Source organism: Podarcis tiliguerta (assembly GCF_965153285.1).
Source record: "Podarcis tiliguerta genome assembly, chromosome: 14".
In the NCBI taxonomy this organism is placed as follows: domain Eukaryota; kingdom Metazoa; phylum Chordata; class Lepidosauria; order Squamata; family Lacertidae; genus Podarcis; species Podarcis tiliguerta.
The window spans coordinates 5129243-5147016 of record NC_139547.1 but is presented as its reverse complement, the minus strand read 5'-3'; the positions used below and the strand labels follow the sequence as shown (position 1 = coordinate 5147016).

The window sequence follows — 17774 nt, the reverse complement described above, 5'->3', positions numbered from 1 at the left end:
TCATGGCCTTTGGCTAGAACAATAAACTTACGATGACGAATCAAATGCATTTAGAAGAATAATTTCAGTCAAAATTTTCAGCTGAACCACTAACTATACTGATAGCTGTGCTTTTTAAGTTAAGAAAAACAAGGCATAAATTTAAAATGTTGACTGAGCCAGGAAAGCAAGAGTGGCTACCATATGTTGCTGGACTTGAACTCCCAGAAGCCCCAATTATGGCCAGGATGGCAAAAACTGGAGTTAGAGTCTGGTAACATCTGGAGATTAGCAAATTAGACATTTGTACTATAAAGGAACAAAGGGCAGTGTAGTCGAAGGCTTCAAACAAACTGGTGTGATCAAGATCAAGATATCAGTTAATTAGTATCTCAGTAAATACCAGGATACCTTCTACTTGCAGAAAAGTGTTTAAAAATTCAATAGCAGATTCTTTACCTAACACCACCATTTTAATAAAGTTTACTTTCAGAAGTTCTGACCTTTTCCTTTGGTTGGTTTCTTGTTTGGAGTATCAGCTGAGACAGCTATTTCAATATTATCTGGGTCCCCTCCTTCTTCTTCAATAGCCTAACAAAATGAAACACAGGACTGGGTTATACAAACATTTTACTCATGAAGTACAATTTAGTTTTTGCACTGATACAATAAACTTCAAGTTAAGGGCATTTTGCAAAGGACAAAGTGTAATTCATATTGCATAGTTCTGGTGAGGTGCTTGAGGAAGATCCTAATAGCACTTTATAATAATGAGAAGGCACCCCTGGGGTGCCTTGAATGATGGTCAGGGGTGCCGTGGGCAACACCAGCCTCAGTCCCTCTTTTCTTCCCTCTGGTGCCCTCTCATCTCTCTGCCTCCCAAAGGCTTGTGTAGCTGTATGTTGTAGTAGCCCTGGCTACAAGCTCCGCAGGCGAATGGTGCCTCTGGGGCTGGCCAGTGGGTGCTGATTGCCAGCAACAGAGGCAGCCTTGGAATAAGCAAACAACTGGGAGAGGGAGCCTACCTAGCCAGCCAGTCCACCAGCCCTTGCCGTTAGGAATGGACAGACAAGTAGGAAGCTGGGCATGCAGGCAAGCACTGCTCTGGCCTTTCTTGTGCTTGCTGTGTGCAATGCCTGCCTGGGAGCCAAGTGCCTGGTGAAGAGGAGCCTTTCTGCCATGCAGGCCCAGCAATGCCCAAGGTAAGGTACAGGCCTCACGTTTGGCCAGTCTCCACTGGGCCACTAAGGCTGGGGGCATCCTCTTCCTAGGTCTCTGTGGGGCATGGAGAATCAGAAGTGAAGGATGCTTGAAATCAGACAGGAGCACAGCAGACCCCAAAGGAGAATTTGGCTCCGTGGGAAAGCAGCTATCCTAGGGGAAGGGATTGTGGTGCTGGGGAGGCTAGCAAGCAACGCAAAGCAGGAAGGTGGCTCTCATCCCTCCCCTCTCCTAACTTGGGGGTGTGTGTATGTTGCATCCCCTTCATCTCAACACTGTATTGCCATATCGTGATGTTTGGCTGGTGCTGCATCGCAATGTTGAAAAGCTGACGTGGCCCAGCCCTATCTAGCTGTAAAGCTGGGTGGATAAAAATCAATGATTTACAAATAAAATAAAAATCGGTTTTTTAAAAAAAATAAATCAGATTTTTAAAATTTAAATTGGATTTTTAAAATATAATGCTTTTGGAGGAAAAATCTTTCTAAATATAGTCTTTTATTTAAGTTACATTATAGTCCAACGGCTCTTCATCAGGAAATAAGGATTTGCTTTAAGTTTTTCATGCATGCTAAAACTCAGTCTAAGGTGGGGTTTTTTTTAAAAAAAAAAGTTTAACCACATCAGTTAACAAACATGGATACATATGCTATAATGTTCTTGTTTCAGTTAAATAAATTGTTTAAATGGTTATTAAGGAAATAATTATTTTTCTCCTGCTGGATAACAGCAGAAAAGTTATCCAAATATAAACAGTTAACATATTAAACCTCACCATAATTTCACAATTCTCTATGTATTTCTAATAGTATAACCAAATCAGTAATTTTTGATATAACTGTGAAAACTACTCTGAAAATTTATTATTCCAAAAGTGAAACCTTCATATGGTTGTCAATATTAACATTATACCAGCAATGAGTCTCTCTGTAAAAAAATGATTTAAATCAAGTTTTACTGACCAGTGATTTAAATAAAGCCTTCCTGACTAGTGATTTAAATCGTAATTTAAATCGATTTGAATTAAATCAAATCCACCTTGCAGTAAAGCAATGCTGCTTTTCTCATGTTGCCTTTCATTTCTTCTCATAGTATTATTTTTGCTGGCTTGCCTGGAAAAACAAAGGTTTGATCCCTTTATTTGGATTCTGCTGCATCTTTTTTTCCCTAGGAATGCAGGTTGAGCACGGGGGTGGGGAGAGCAAACTGGAAATTATGTCAAAAAGGAGGCTTTTTGCGGGGGGTGGGCCATCCTTCCTGTGTACCTGCCCATTCTGAAGTTTGATTTTGTGTATCTGGTATGGAGGGAGAAGTGTAAGTGCTTTTATTTTGAAATAGATAAGAAACCCATTCTGGTCTAATTCTTTGTTCCGGTCCTGCCCATTTGTGACAGTGAGATTTACTGGATGTGTTGTCGTCTGCTTTTTGAACCCAAGACTGCAGCATGAGACAGAGCATCTTTCTAACCCTTCTTGGAGATGACACCAAGTTGTTTGGGGTAGTTTAAACTAAAAGAGGCTGTAAGGCACTCCAAAAGGATCTCTTCAAACTGGGTGAATGGTTTAATCTGGTCCCGTGTTAACAAATGTAAAGTGATGCATGCTGGGGCAAAATATTCTAACATTACATATATGCTATTGAGGTCTGAGCTTGCAGTGACTGACCAAGAATGAGATCTTAAGTTTATAGTGGAAAGCTCAAGAAGTTGATCCAGGTTGTGGCAGCAGTAAAATGGGTGACCATTAGGAAAAAGATTGGGGGAAAATGGAAATATCGTAATGGCCTTATACAAGTCTATTCTGTAGCTGCTCCTGGAATATTGTGTATAATTATTGTCACCACATATCTTAAAGAATATCATAATGCTGATTTTTTTTAAACTAAGGTCATAAAACCTCAACCCTGTTGTCCTTACTTTTGAATATCACATTTGCAGAAGGTATGGGTGGAAATATTCATCACCTCCTCATACCCCTCCAACAGGCATACAAAGGAGAAAATTATAAGATGGGAATTGAATGGCAATGAGATACAAAAATAAAAAATCCTGCATTGCAGGGGGTTGGACTAAACGACCCTGGGGGTCCCTTCCCCAGTCAGTGATAATTACAGCTTAAATGTATGTTCAATAAGTGGCGAGATCAAACATGGAAGAAGTTATTGGGGGGGGGGTTGCAGATATCACTCCTTGGCAAGGGCGCAAAGGACCCTAGATACACCTTTGTTCAATGTGACTTAAGCTGCCTAACCATGTGCAGGTTTCTCTCCTTCTCCAGTTTCTCCTGCAAAGTATCCTTGGATTTCATTCCAATGAAAATATATAGAGGGATAATTGAGAGACCTCACTGATTGACTGCCACAGAAATTTTAATCAAACAGGATCATACCAGCATCATCACAAGAAATTTAAATGTCCCTGGGATGAGTTAGGTTTTTTCGTTTAGATAAAAAGGTAAAGGTACCCCTGCCCATACGGGCCAGTTGTGTCCAACTCTAGGGTTGTGCGCCCATCTCGCTTAAGAGGCCGGGGGCCAGCGCTGTCCGGAGACACTTCCGGGTCACGTGGCCAGCGTGATGAAGCTGCTCTGGCGAGCCTGCACCAGCGCAGCACACGGAAACGCCGTTTACCTTCCCGCTATAAAGCGGTACCTATTTATCTACTTGCACTTAAGAGTGCTTTCGAACTGCTAGGTGGGCAGGAGCTGGGACCGAAAGACGGGAGCTTACCCCGCCGCGGGGATTCAAACCGCCGACCATGTGATCGGCAAGACCTAGGCGATATGTTTAGATATGTAGCTTTAATATCTAACATGATTTCTTAAGTTCAAATTTTATTATGCTGTAAACTACCTTATACTGCACTTCCTCCTATGAGAGGAAAAGTAGCACAGAATGACAATAATTATGATAATTAAATAATACAAGCACAGCATGTTTCCCCTTAAAGACCCAGTCTACATGGCCAATCATCAAGAACGATGGTCACAGTCTCTCCCCCCCCCCCCCCGTAGTATTTGGATATTTTACTTGCATTTTGTACTCAAACTAACAACTTTGGAATCACCAAGGTTGCCTAAAATTTATTTGCAAATGGCAACCATTCATTGTTACCAAAGAACTTATGAAGTATTTTTTTTACCGTGGAAAAATAAAGCTCTGGAAATTACTCCTTTGAGAAAATGTTCCACCCACATCCCTGCTTAGAAGTGAGACTTCTGAATGAACATGAACCAGACTGAGCAGACCGACTACCTAATATAATTGATCTGAGAGTCTGTTATGCATGGATATGAGACCCAGGTACAGTCCAAGCAATTCTACAGGTACAGGATAGCTGCACACGTCATGCAGCAGTCCTCCATACTAAATGATAACATACAAACAATATATGCATCATTAGACACCTGTGCCCACAAAGTTAAACCAATCTAGTATGTACTTGAAACAATTGTAGTCCTGGGCAGAAAACAATAAATGCATGGGAGGAGCAGGTGGGAGGGGGACTAAATCTCCTGGCCATACCCAACACATTTAATCTGGTATTTTAATCACAGTTTATTCATGTTCATCTTGAAAGCAATATATGATCTGTGTTCAAAAGTGAGGGACAGGTCACTGAGTTTCAGCTCACTTCTGTCACATGTTGATTATGCCATACAGACAGCATACAGGGACCTTTTCTGTAGTGGTCCATGGTTGTGGAATCCATGGTTATGGCTGGCACCAATTCATTTTCATTGCCAGCTAAAAGTATTATTTGTTTGCACAGGTTTTGTTAGGTAGGAAGGTTATTTCTCTTTCTTTTGATTCTTGTTTTACTAATGCTTAGTTGTTAGTTTTACCTACCCTGTGACTAGACGAAGCTGTTTATCTGCAATTTTAATTTGTTTTACTGTACACCACTCTGAGTTTGCCTATCAATGAAGAATGGGTTAAAAGTGTTCTTAAATAAATCAATAAATCTAACACTCAACCTATGGAGCTGCCCTTGTTCTGTGCCTTGGGCAAAAGAACGGAGACTCGGGAATTATGACATCTGCAAATAGGGTAACAACCGTGAAGAAATGGGGGTGCAGCAGTACAGGATTCAACAGTTTGCAAATTAAAAGTCTGTCACGAACACATTAACAGCAATTGGTGATTAACAGAACTTTCACTACGTCTGCCTGCAGGTACCAGAAACAACTTATAGCAGGATAACTGTCATGGATCTCAGTACAAACCTGTGATTTTCTTAAATATGCCAAGGGTTCCAGATATAAATGTTGGGGACTTCCAAAATAACCAGTTTATAAGTGCTGTACAAACATTAAACTACAATAGGCCTTTGAAAACCTAACAAACAAGATTTTACTTTCTTTAAAATATTTAGCAACCCTTCATTAAAAGATTCCATAGTGGTGTAGAAAGAGTAAATAAATTTCATTCAATACAAAAATCCATTTTAAAACTAAAAGGAAACCTAATAATATCCAATAAAACAAAACAAGATACCCCGAAACAGACCTGGACATGATTTTTAAAAAATCTAATCTAATCTAAAATGCCCAAGCATATAGAAATGTTTTCACATGGTGTCTGAAAACCTGTAACGTTGGCACCACAGGAAGAGCATTACATATCTGGGATACCACCAGAGAAAACATCACTCTCGTTTGTGAATCTCATTTGTAGAAGCATAGTACAAAACCAGGAACTTGGAGCAGGCCTCTTCAGAAGATCTTAAGATATGGGTCGGCTGGTATGGGAAAAGATGCTGCTTCGTGAATTTGCGTCCCATATCTTTTAAAGTTTTAAAAGTCAAATACCACGAACACCTTAAGCTAAACCCAGAAGTGATAAGGCAGCCAATGCAGAACTTTCAAAATAAGTGTAGTATGAACCACCCCCGCCTCTAGAAGCCGAGATACAAGACAACTTCACAAACATTTACTGAATGATAAATGCACAGCCATATGCAATGATTCTCAGGAGACAAGGTGGAATAATGGTTTGACCAGTCAGACTAGCCAGGTTCAAATCTTCACTTAGCCATGAAGTTCGCTGGAAGAGCTTGAGCCAGTCATTAACTGCTGGTCTGATTCACCTTATATTTTTTGGGGAGGGGTGTGTGAGAGAGACAACCACTATGCAGACCACCCGGAGCTCCTTGGAGGAAATAATAAAAACGAAGGTGCATCGTGACTTAGCTGAGCACAAGCCCAACTCCACACATGCCCTCCTTCGCTGACTGCTGAGGGTTTCCCGCCTCCTTCCCTCACTTTCAATCTCGCCCATTTGTTTCATTAAGCACATTTTTTATCGGCTGCCCTATAGCAGATCTCAGGGCGGGATACAGAACAGCCATTGCCACAGAACCGCCTACAAATAGTTCTCTCGAAATAGTTTTCTGTTTTTTAAGCCCTATCAAGCCCCACGGCGTCTCCGTATGCGCTACCAGCCTGCAAATTGCGGGGGCAAACGAAGAAGAAAAGCCTTCACGGGACGCAGGAAAGCCTTCCGCCCGCCGGCGGCGGCGCTTCTTCGTTGGAAGGCGGTTAAGAGGAAGGACGCCGAGCGGCGGAGAGAGGGAGAGGCCGGGGAGGCAAGGCGAGCCGGGCGCTCACGGAGGCCCCGCGCCCTCCCCGCTCCCTCCCCAGGCCAGGTCGGCGCTTGGCTGCGGGACCCGCGGCCTACCCCGCTCCTCCTCCTCACCTGCTTGAGGCGAGCGATGAGGACGGTCTTGACGCCGGCCACGTCCAGGTTGCGGCGCTTCAGCTCGGACTTGAGGTCGATAACCCGCAGCTCCGTGATTTTCTTGCTTTCCGTCGGCGTCTGGTTGGGGCCCGGGGCGCCGCTGGCCGAAGAAGAGGAGGAGGAAGACGAGGCAGCGGTGGCCGAGGCGGCGGGGGAGGCGAAGGAGGCGGCGGCGGCGGCCCCAGACGGCGCAGCGGCCATTTTGCTGCCGCTTCTGCAGCTCGCACAATGCAGCGCCCCTCCCCCTCAGCCTCGGAACCAGGCAGGCCGGCCCTCCAGAGCGCACGCGCACGCCTCTCGCCTCCTCGCCTATTGGCGAGTCGCGCTCAGGAAGGACCCGGATGGAAGAGACGCCGAGGCTGCGGAGCGGGCGGACATGCGGGGCGGGCGGGCCGTGCCCGAGTCTGAGCGCATGCGTGTAACTGGAGGGAGCCTTGTCTTCCGCTGCGCCTTTTCTCTCGCACGCCGCGAGGGGCGCTCGGCTCCGCCTCTTTTTTACTCTTCCAAGCATGCGGATTGGTTAGTTGGATTGCCGGAAGGCAGGAGCTTGAACTTTATTGGGAGAGAGAGAAAGGAAGCGGGGCTTATTGTGGAGGGGGGGGGGGGGGCGTTTGAGCGTTCAAAAATGTTCCCATTAGACCCAGGCAGCATGGAGTGCTGGGAGTTGTAGTTCTGCATCACAGGTCTCCCACCTCGGCTGATTCCATCAGGCTGCTTCCATTTCAGCAGCGTATTATAGGAACTATTACTACATAACTTTAAGACTTGAGTTTGCTTTTGTTTTTATCCTTCTTTGTGCTTCCCCCCCTTTTGTGCCCTGACTTTTATCATTTATTGCTCATTTATTTCATAAAACTTATACACTGCTTGATTGCAAAAACAAACCTCAATGCGGCTGATGAAAAGAGAGAGCAATAAAAATGAGAAAAATTCACAACCATACTTTAAAACATACAAAAATTAAAATACTAAAGCAGATTTAAATTACCTCAACTTTCTAAGCATCTGGATAGGCTTGTCTAAAGAATATTGTTTTCAGCAGGTGCCGAAAAGAGTACAGTGCATGATTTCAATAGGCTTGTAGGATTATAAACCCTGGAGGTAAGGATGATCAATCTATTGTTTAAATTGATCAAACTGTGTGTAAGCTGGAAGCCTTTTTTGGCTAGAAGCAGAACACAAATGGTAGAACAAATAATATATGCAGGTATGTAATGTGTGAATCCATAGATGCAAGCAGGCACACGCTCATTACACCAAGGATGGGCAGACTTCAGGATTGTGGGATCTACAAGAACCCTGAGATCCTCTGCCTGGGGGATCTTTTTCAGCCTGGGGGTAGGATCTCTGTATCACTCCCTTATTTCTCCTCATCCTTCAAGGCAAGGAAGAGACATTATCACAGACTAAGGCCACATTCCTGCCAAACTAAAGCACTCAAATAAGGTGTGGAGCAAGGCCACAGTCTCACCGCATTTTTAAAGCACTACGACACCACTTTCAAATTTAGTGAGAATGTACTTAAACATACAGGATAAAACCTTGCACGGCTTAAATCCTAAGTGAGCCATATACATTTTAACTCCTTTTTTAAAAGCAAAAATAAATGAAAATCTCACTATTATAAAAACCACACACCAGAAAGTATATATTATTTATTCTTCTACATTATCATGTAGATTTTAATAGGTATCCAAATAATTCTTATCCAGATATGTTTTTAATGGCAATTATTTTTATTTGATCTCCAGCTGATATACAACTTTAAAGCTTGCATTTTTTACCAAATTATAAATTTTTGGGCGGACTTCGTTCGGGGGGTTCTGATCACGAAGCTTGCATTTTTTATATCAATTGTAATCAAGATGTGAGATATTGAACGTGGTCACCAAACAAGACAAGGAAACCTGGATATAAGGATAACCCTTTTATTTGTAACGCGTTTGCAAAGGCGGGCCCCCCCGCACTCAAGAGTGCGAAGAGGCCCCGAGCAGCTTCGGGTCGTGACTTTTGTTCCTATTGCTGCCGCCCCTCCCTTAGAGGCTTGGCTTACAATCTACCTATTGCAATTTAACACGATTCTAATACATAGACCAATCTACACTCATTATCCGAGTTTTACCTAATATGGGAGCTGTGCATTTTGAAGCTTCTTGTGGTCTTTGTGGTCTGACAGGAAGCACGCTCAAGCTGCTGACTCTGCCTGCATACATGGTCTTCTGTAAATTTCCACTGAGTTTGAGGCACAAATTGATTACTCCTCCTCACAATCCCCCCTCTTGTTGTACCCTGCCTCAAATTCACATAACAATTCCCAATGTTCTCCTTCTTCGCCCTCCGTAGGCACAGGGGCATACCGCATGGACATTAGCTGGGTTTGGACCTGCCTTTGCGCTAGTAGAGAAAGAGAATTATTGATTGCCCTTACAAATATGGGCAAAACACATGGAATTAACACACACCCAGCAGCTATGAGTCCAATAAGGGCCACTATTGCCTGTAGCCCGGGCAATTTTGGAAACCAGGATCCAAACATATCTTTAAAGTTTAACCCTTCCCATGTTTGCACCGGGACGTGTGCTAGCCTAATCATACGGTCTGCTATATCCTTAACTACTTTTCCACTATCATCTATTTCAATACAACAATTAGTCAGGTTAAATTTACCACAAACCCCTCCTTTCCTTGGCCAATAAATAATGAGCGCTAATCTATTTTGCATAATATAAGTGCGGCTCTTGGCACTTTCTTTAGCCAGTTTAGTTAAAGCAGAAGCAGTTTCATCAGTAATTATCTCTACCACAGCTTGTAAGCGTATTATTCGGTTTAGCAAATTAATAGGATCCCGTCCGAATGACCCTGCAGTCCCATCTCTTTCCAATTCCCTATATGAGTAGCCCGCTTTTTCCTGGGCCCTATTTCATCGTAGACAGGCATTCCCAATTTGGATTTTACTTCTAAGGGGAGCAAGAAAAAGCTAGGCCGCAAGGTGGCCAACACGCATGATCCTGTCCATTTTAAAGGGAGCCGGTTATATGCATAGGACCCACATGCCCAATAAAATCCATCTGGAGTTGTCCATTCTAAAGTGGTATTTTGGGGGTCCTGCAGAAAGGTCATATTAGTCATGTTGGCTAAAGGTGAGGGCCACTTCTTGGAGGAATTATCCGAGCTCCACTATTCTTTATTATTCCATTGCCCTAGGCAGGGCATATTCCCTACCCATGTTCCATTGTGTCATTCCTTAGAAAGCATTCTGTTCCCACCAGCTGATTAGAGATCTGCCATATCTCATTTCCCAAATGGTGGTAGGTAAAATTCTTTTGGCTTTTATAGACCTCAGTATAGTTCACCTCATGGGCTACCCAGGGCCATTGATCCCCCATGTTGGTGCCCCCGCATACAAAACAATTCCTGACTGTTAGTTCTTTTGCAATTGTTTCGGCTAAGCTTAGAAACATGTTGTGAGCTTTAGGTGGAAGAGGGAGATGGTTGAGCTGTTGCATCTGTTCCTCAAACTATCAAAGACCGTAATGGGTCTCTTTGTTACTTTGCTCGTGTGTACCTGAATAATTAAGTAGCCATAAGGATCCTTCCCTGTACCATCTATCCCCAATCCTAGGTATATGTGTTTCGGTGTGGTTGTTGTAGATTCCTTGACCCATAGGCAGACGGGATTGCATCCTCCAGATTTGCAGTCTGTGGATGCTCCCCTAGTGGTGATATTTACCCCCCTCAGGTCCCCTGTAACTGGGCTGCCTATTGACTCCCTCCGTGTACCAATAATTCCACGTCCCACTCCCTGCTCCCACATTGGTCTCTCCTATCCGTTTGAACAAGTACTTCCTGTCCTGTAAATATGACTATTCCCAGCTGTGGGACCCACATGTCACTCCTGCCTAGTTATTCGGGCCTTGTCCCTTGGCTATAGCGGTGCATGCATTGAAACATACGTGGACTGCTTTCCCTCTCCTCGTTACCCCTGCCTGTCTTGGGCCATAGAGAACATTTTCTTCCTTTCCCCCCCTTTGTTTGCAGTTCCCCCTTTATATCCATATACATATATGCCTGACGTGATCGGCCCCACTACCAGCGGTTCATAACACTCCATCTTGTTCTCCTTGGTTTTGCACCGATTATATTGGGTTTGATTGTATACACACGGGCTTAGCTGAGCGACACACTCTGGGGCTACATTATAATACATTAAAGTTTTGGTAACTTTGTTCCCTGTTTTGGTAGTCTGGATGCATTCAATACACGATGAGTCGTTGCTAGCCTGAGCTACGCCCAGGACTAGGAGGGCTAGGCCCCACTTTCCCTTCAGGATCATTCTGGGGGTGTCCACTTCCTCAAATATCTTAGGGCCTGTACTACAGTGGGGGTCTCTAGTAACTCACAATGGACCACCCCCTGCAGAGTGACTCTACAATATTGAATTATTATGTCCTCTACAAAGACTATAGAGCATTCTTCAGTACAATGCACGCAACAAACACATGCTTCACAGTGAGCGCAGCAACAACATTCGTAGAAACACTTGCAAGTACAAAATAAACACATCAGGAAAGCATTCACTGTCCTTAATCTCCTCCCTGGTTCCTGGTCCCTGATCTGGTGAGTTTCACCTTCAACGGATTGTCTGGGCTCGGTGTTGCCGTCCAACTCTCAGGCGGGGCCCTTTTTACCCGGTGATAGTGAGTCCATCCGTGTTCTCGGGTCCGTACTGCTGACTCAGTGGTGAGCAGGACCTGGAAAGGACCATCAACTCGGGCTGAGCTTCTCCGCCTTCCACGTTTTGATCAGGACCAAGTCGCCAGGCTGGAATAAGGTGTTGTTGTTCCAACAACGGGGGTCTTTGTGCCAAGACTCCCTGCCTATGGAGAGATAATAAGGACTGGGACAGTGACTGCAAATATTTCCTCAGAAACAAGTCTTTGAATACTATCTGGGGGTTCCCCAGCTTTGTCAGGTAAGGCCATACTGCGAGGGGTCTCCCCCCTCTTTCTGTCTTCTTTGCCCGCGTTTTATTAACCTTCTGACAAATTAAACATTTCCAGGCGATGGCATGAGCCATTGGCCACATGTCACGGCTCCAATACAGGGGCTTAACTAGGTTAATCATTCCTTCAGTCCCAAAATGTCCACTCTCGTGCACTTTCTCCAAGATTCCCATCATAGTTGTTTTGGGGAGTACCATTTGTCCCTCTGGGGTCTCCCAACCACCCTCCTTTTCTATTGGACAATCCAATATACTTAGGTTCGTCCTGGGGGACTGGCTTATATTCCTTCATCAGGGCAATCACCGTAGGATTCATCATCTTTGTCATTAAACGTTATACCATATTTTGCAAGCATTGCAATAAGCAGGGAATACACAAGCAGAGGAGCAAAAGAATTAGCAGGGGCCCTATTAACATTGCAAAGAGTCCCTGAACCCAAACCACGTGGTAGGAGTCTGTCCAACCCGGACTTGTCCCAGCCCTCCCAGGTCTATTATAGGGATTGTGGGCTCCCCAAACACGCATCTGGTTAGTGAGATTGAGGCCCCATACCAGAGAAGGGGGAACTCCGGCAGCTGTGGGCTCCCCTACTAGAAAAAGCAATAGAACAACTAGGGGAAATAATTGCAGGGCGCTTTCCCCACAAATTCTATGGCGTTCATGCCAGCAGAAATAAATGGCCATCCAGGAGCACAGGGTTCCCACTGCAATTCCCAGCCACCAACCCCAATGACTCCAAGGCTCCTGCATTTGGTCAAGCTCGGGCGTATCCCACCCAAAACACAGCAGGGGGTTGAGATGAACGTACTAGGGTCCCTGAAGGGGTATGTTGGGAGGTATTCCGGTCAGCACATGCTGGCTGTAAGTGGTAAGGCTGGCTAAATCAGCCTGCTCCTGATAATTCCACCGTGGAGTGGTGGGGGGGGGTGTAGACCTGGTCAAGTTGGCCCCCGTCCACTCCCTGGTTCCTTAAAAAGGCTCTCGCCTCGGCATGTACTCTTCTAGTCTCCTCAGTGGTCAGGATGGAGTCTAGAAGGTACTGCACGTCGTCAAAGGTGGGGTTATAGGTTTTAAAAATGCCTTCAAACAATTTAATAATTTTTGCTGGGTTTTCCTCAAAGGATGGATTTTGGTTTCTCCAGTGACATACATCAGCACTGGAAAGTGGCACATGTTGCACTGTGTAAGTGCACTCAGGGACCACTCCATTGGCGTCTGGCACCCCGGGAAAGTCATGAACCACCCTCAAAGGCATGGTTGTCACAGCTTGTCCTCCTGAGCCTCTTCTCTCTTCAGTTTGAATCCCCAATCATCATTTTTAGTAGCCGCTTTCCAGTTGTTCAGAAAGCATTGTAAAGGGGTGCATTTACTCCCTCCCGACCCCATCTTAATTTTCCTCAACAAAGTAAAAGTAATCCGCTCCTAGAGACAATTTTATTCAGGCAAGCAGCTCTCACTCCAGACTGTGACTTCAAGAAATGCACAGCCCCTTGCATACGCTTAGCCAAGGGGAAACGCTAAGCCCCGACCACTCAAACATTCATCCTTTCACTGGATTACTTTGGCACACTTCACACTTTCCTTTTTTTTTTTTTTCTAGTTCAAATTAGCTAATTCAGCAAATCCTTTCCCTCTTTCTCAATCCTTGTTCTATAATTTATCTTAACACAGTCTAAGCTTCCCACTTTAGCCCATTAACAGTCAGTTTTTGCTTAATCCTTTATAACATTTTTCAATTTTGCAATATTTCTGTAAATATACTTTAAATTTTTCCAATCTTCTTCCATCGACTCTTCTCCCTGGTCTCAGATTCTGCCAGTCATTTTTGCCATTTCAAACAATACATCAAAACACACACACACACAAAAAAACATCTAAAACACATCCAATTTCCATATCTTTATCTTTCATTTACTTATTTCCTCGACTTCCTCACATCTCCCCTTTCCCTTATTTTCCCAATTTCCTCCCTTCCCTTCTTTGGGCATCGGGTGGGGAGGTTTCCTTGCATGCGCAACAGCCTTGTTTATCTCAACTTGCACAGCCCCTTACACAACCCTATCTTGCCCCACCAGTAACTGCTTCACCCGTTACTGACAAGTCAGTCTCTCTTCCCCCTCCCTTCTCAGGAGGCATGCTTCCTGGTCACGTACACTCTTTCCTTCAATATGTATCAGTTTCCCCTTCTGGATTCCAATTTTAACCTCCCTCAGGTCCTATTGGATATTGGGGCCAAACTACCCTAAAAATTAATCATTTTTACTTTTGACAGGCCCCTGGTATACTGTCTCACCCCATCTTCATCCCATTCTAGTAGGACCTGCCCCAAGGGACTATTCGGATCAATGGGATCCTGCTTTCCTCCATTAGACCCTTTTCTACACGTACTCTGTCCCTTGCCCATTGTTACAATGTCTCACAACCGCTCACTCACAGATTCACACGGAATCGCCTGGCCGTTTCCCTCGCGGGACCACGGAACCGCAAGCTAATCCTCTCGTCAGGACAGGGTCCTGATCCACACTCACGCGTCCGTATGGAACCTCTCTTTCACTCAGGAGACGAGTCTCTCACCCCCTCCTTCTTTCCAATCCCAAAGCTTACTCACCCAATGCAGTTCAGCGCCGTTTCCCACGACTAGTGAACAGGCGGGCGTCCCCGCTGGGTACTCACGGTCCCCGACCACGATCTCTCTCCTTCTCAGTCTCGGATTCAGTTCCCTATATCAGGTTTCCGTCAATCAGCCCTCGTGAACCGTCACAGACACGCCCTGGGTCGGGTTTCTCCGAAAAATCGGAGTGGCGCCTACCCGTTCACCGGGGGTCGCTGCACAGCTCGTCGAGGGCCCCACGTTGGAGCGCCAATTTGTGAGATATTGAACGTGGTCACCAAACAAGACAAGGAAACCTGGATATAAGGATAACCCTTTTATTTGTAACGCGTTTGCAAAGGCGGGCCCCCCCGCACTCAAGAGTGCGAAGAGGCCCCGAGCAGCTTCGGGTCGTGACTTTTGTTCCTATTGCTGCCGCCCCTCCCTTAGAGGCTTGGCTTACAATCTACCTATTGCAATTTAACACGATTCTAATACATAGACCAATCTACACTCATTATCCGAGTTTTACCTAATATGGGAGCTGTGCATTTTGAAGCTTCTTGTGGTCTTTGTGGTCTGACAGGAAGCACGCTCAAGCTGCTGACTCTGCCTGCATACATGGTCTTCTGTAAATTTCCACTGAGTTTGAGGCACAAATTGATTACTCCTCCTCACAAAGACAACATGAAAGAGAGGCGATTTTGATTAGGAATATACTGCATCTTATTATTATAGGAGGATTTAAAAAGGGCCAATTGTTGATATGTATACAGTGGTACCTTGGGTTACATACGCTTCAGGTTACATACGCTTCAGCTAACCCAGAAATAGTGCTTCAGGTTAAGAACTTTGCTTCAGGATGAGAACAGAAATCATACTCCGGTGGCACGGCAGCAGCAGGAGGCCCCATTAGTTAAATGGTGCTTCAGGTTAAGAACAGTTTCAGGTTAAATACGGACCTCTGGAACAAATTAAGTACTTAACCTGAGGTACCACTGTATAGTGTTTTCTTTATGAAAAATCCCCTGCTTGCATGCATGATAGCAGATTGACTGAGGCATTGTAATTTTCATAGGTGATAATTATTTCTATAAACCATAATGGTGACAAGGCTTGCAATTAAAATATAATCAGTGTTATGATGCTATATGATGATGTACTAATACATTCTGCATTGTGTAAGTGAATTAATACTTGTTTAGTAAATCTAAACAACTTTTCAGCAACCTAGTTTGGTTTGTAGACCTTAGGGTGGAATTGCACAAAGGGAAAACAATGACAACAATCAATATTAAAATCAGTTTAACTGTTAAATCACTGCATTCTGTGGACAGGCAAAAAGACACTTTTTCAGTTGGGACCTAAAACAAAGTTTGTGTCAACTGAATTTCTAAGGAGGGGAGGAGTGTGTTCCATACCCTCCAGTATTTCTCCAATGAAAATAGGGATGTCTTATTCAACAACCATAATAATGATGATAATAATAATTATACCATCATTCTGGGTGGCTTCCAACATCTATGAAGACATAACAAAACATTAAACATGTAAAAAGTTCCCTATACAGGGCTGCATTCAGATGTCTTCTCAAGGTTGTAGTTACTTACTTCCTTGGCTCAGGGGTCGCATGACTCCATACCCTTCAACATTTCTCCAATGAAAATAGGGATATCTTAAGAAAAGTGGGACATTTTGGGATCAAATCAGAAACCGGGATGGCTTCTGAAATTCCAGGACTGTCCCTGGGAAATAGGGACACTTGAAGGGTCTGGTGTTCCATAACTGGGGTGCTACAGGTGAGATGGGTCACTCTGGGAGATGGCTACTTCCCTTACTGAGGGCCCTAAGAGGAAAGCCTCCCCAGCTCAGCACTGCTAAGCTACAGCAAAGGGCGCACTTGCAAATATTCCTTGAACTGCCACCTTGGCTAAAGAACCCTTGAAGGGTTCAATTCAGAGCACCTGAAGGAGGCAGTAGCCGAAACCTTTTGCTGTAAGAACTGAAAATCTCCGTTTTGTTAGGCACTGTAATAAATATAAGTGTATGTGTGTGTGTGTGTGTGTGTACACACAAATGCACACACAAATACTACATATGTTTTAACAATCTTCCAAAGAAATGTGAACTACATTTCCAAAAACAACCCCCTTTTGTTTACTCCTGAAGTGGAAATCCTTAAAAACAAGAGATTGTTAAAGAATATGAGAGATAGAGAATTTAGGAGAGATAAAATTAAGTGCGCATTGAAAGGGAACTTAGGAACCACAGTGGGGGTACCAGAAGTCACTTTAGAATTAGTAAAAGATGAACTTAAATTTGTGTCTTTCTTTTTGGTATGCAAGGAGTGTTAATTTTGGGGGGTTTTGTTGATGTTATATACTGTTTGATCTGGTTTTCTGTTTTGTTATGGGTTTGTTTAAAAAACAACAACCAATAAAGCATTTTTTAAAAAACAAAAAACAAGTGGAAAAAAAAAGTGGAAATCCTAACTCCAGTTCCTGAGAGTAACCCCCTCTAAATTCACTAGTGCTTCAGAGCAGACGTGGGGTGGGAATTAGGGTTGTAGAGGAAGGCTGCGCATTTTTCTCAGTATGCACAGTTGGATGAGCTGTTGTCATGGTTTGTTCTGTGCGGGGGTTGGAAGAACTCAGCTCACCGGACACGAAACGAACTACAACGCCCAGGATTCTTCGGGGGAAAGCTGGCAGTTGAAGTGGCGCAAACCGACGCGGATTTCTGCCTCCTCTCTGCAGGCTTAGCTGTGCCCAACTCCATGGAGCCTTGTGCGAAAAGGCTACGCAGTCGGGGGGAAAGCTTTGGTACGTGGGGATAATGGAAGTGCAGGTTATTAAGTTCGCTAGTTCCGAAATTAATAGTTAAAAATTAAAATAGAAATAAGTAGTTTCTACACGTCCCTCTTTTCCCCTCTACGGGCCCACTTTCGACTCATTTTAATTCCTTAGTTTTGAAACTTGGGGATACTTTCATTTTTCTTTGCCCCCCAGAGGCAGCGCAGGGCTGCAGCCCTCTCGATCCAAATCCCCGAAGGGTTTTGAGACGTCTTAGAAAATAACATTTCCGTTGTGGCGGACGCTTTGTGGACTTGGGAGTCCTACTGAACACGCACACGGGTTTCCTTCTAGCATCCAGCTGTCAGAACCTGTCAACTCGACTTAGTTCAGGGGTTCATGTCAGGTCTGCAAATGGCTTCCTCAGCCTGCGCAGAAGGTTCCTGCATTGCA

The 17774-nt window shown here is 44.4% G+C and overlaps 2 protein-coding genes across 5 annotated transcripts in view; one reads left to right on the top strand and one right to left on the bottom strand.

The window, feature by feature from the left end:
- The window catches only part of SLTM (SAFB like transcription modulator), a 37555-nt gene extending 30200 nt beyond the window's left edge, over positions 1–7355 (bottom strand). Inside the window, exons 1-2 of the mRNA XM_083413005.1 lie at positions 6895–7355; positions 483–570 (exon numbers count right to left, since the gene is read on the bottom strand). Of these exons, the coding sequence (XP_083269131.1) occupies positions 483–570; positions 6895–7137 (331 nt within the window). The 5' untranslated portion in view covers positions 7138–7355. The remainder of the gene's footprint in view (positions 1–482; positions 571–6894) is intronic.
- A 9717-nt stretch (positions 7356–17072) lies between these two features.
- RNF111 (ring finger protein 111) overlaps positions 17073–17774 on the top strand; it is a 49750-nt gene continuing 49048 nt past the window's right edge. For 2 of the 4 annotated variants that reach the window (XM_083413010.1, XM_083413009.1), the window contains exon 1: positions 17073–17351. In XM_083413010.1, the coding sequence (XP_083269136.1) occupies positions 17306–17351 (46 nt within the window). In that variant the 5' untranslated portion in view covers positions 17073–17305. The remainder of the gene's footprint in view (positions 17352–17774) is intronic. The other 2 variants (XM_083413007.1, XM_083413006.1) reach the window with 1 other exon arrangement.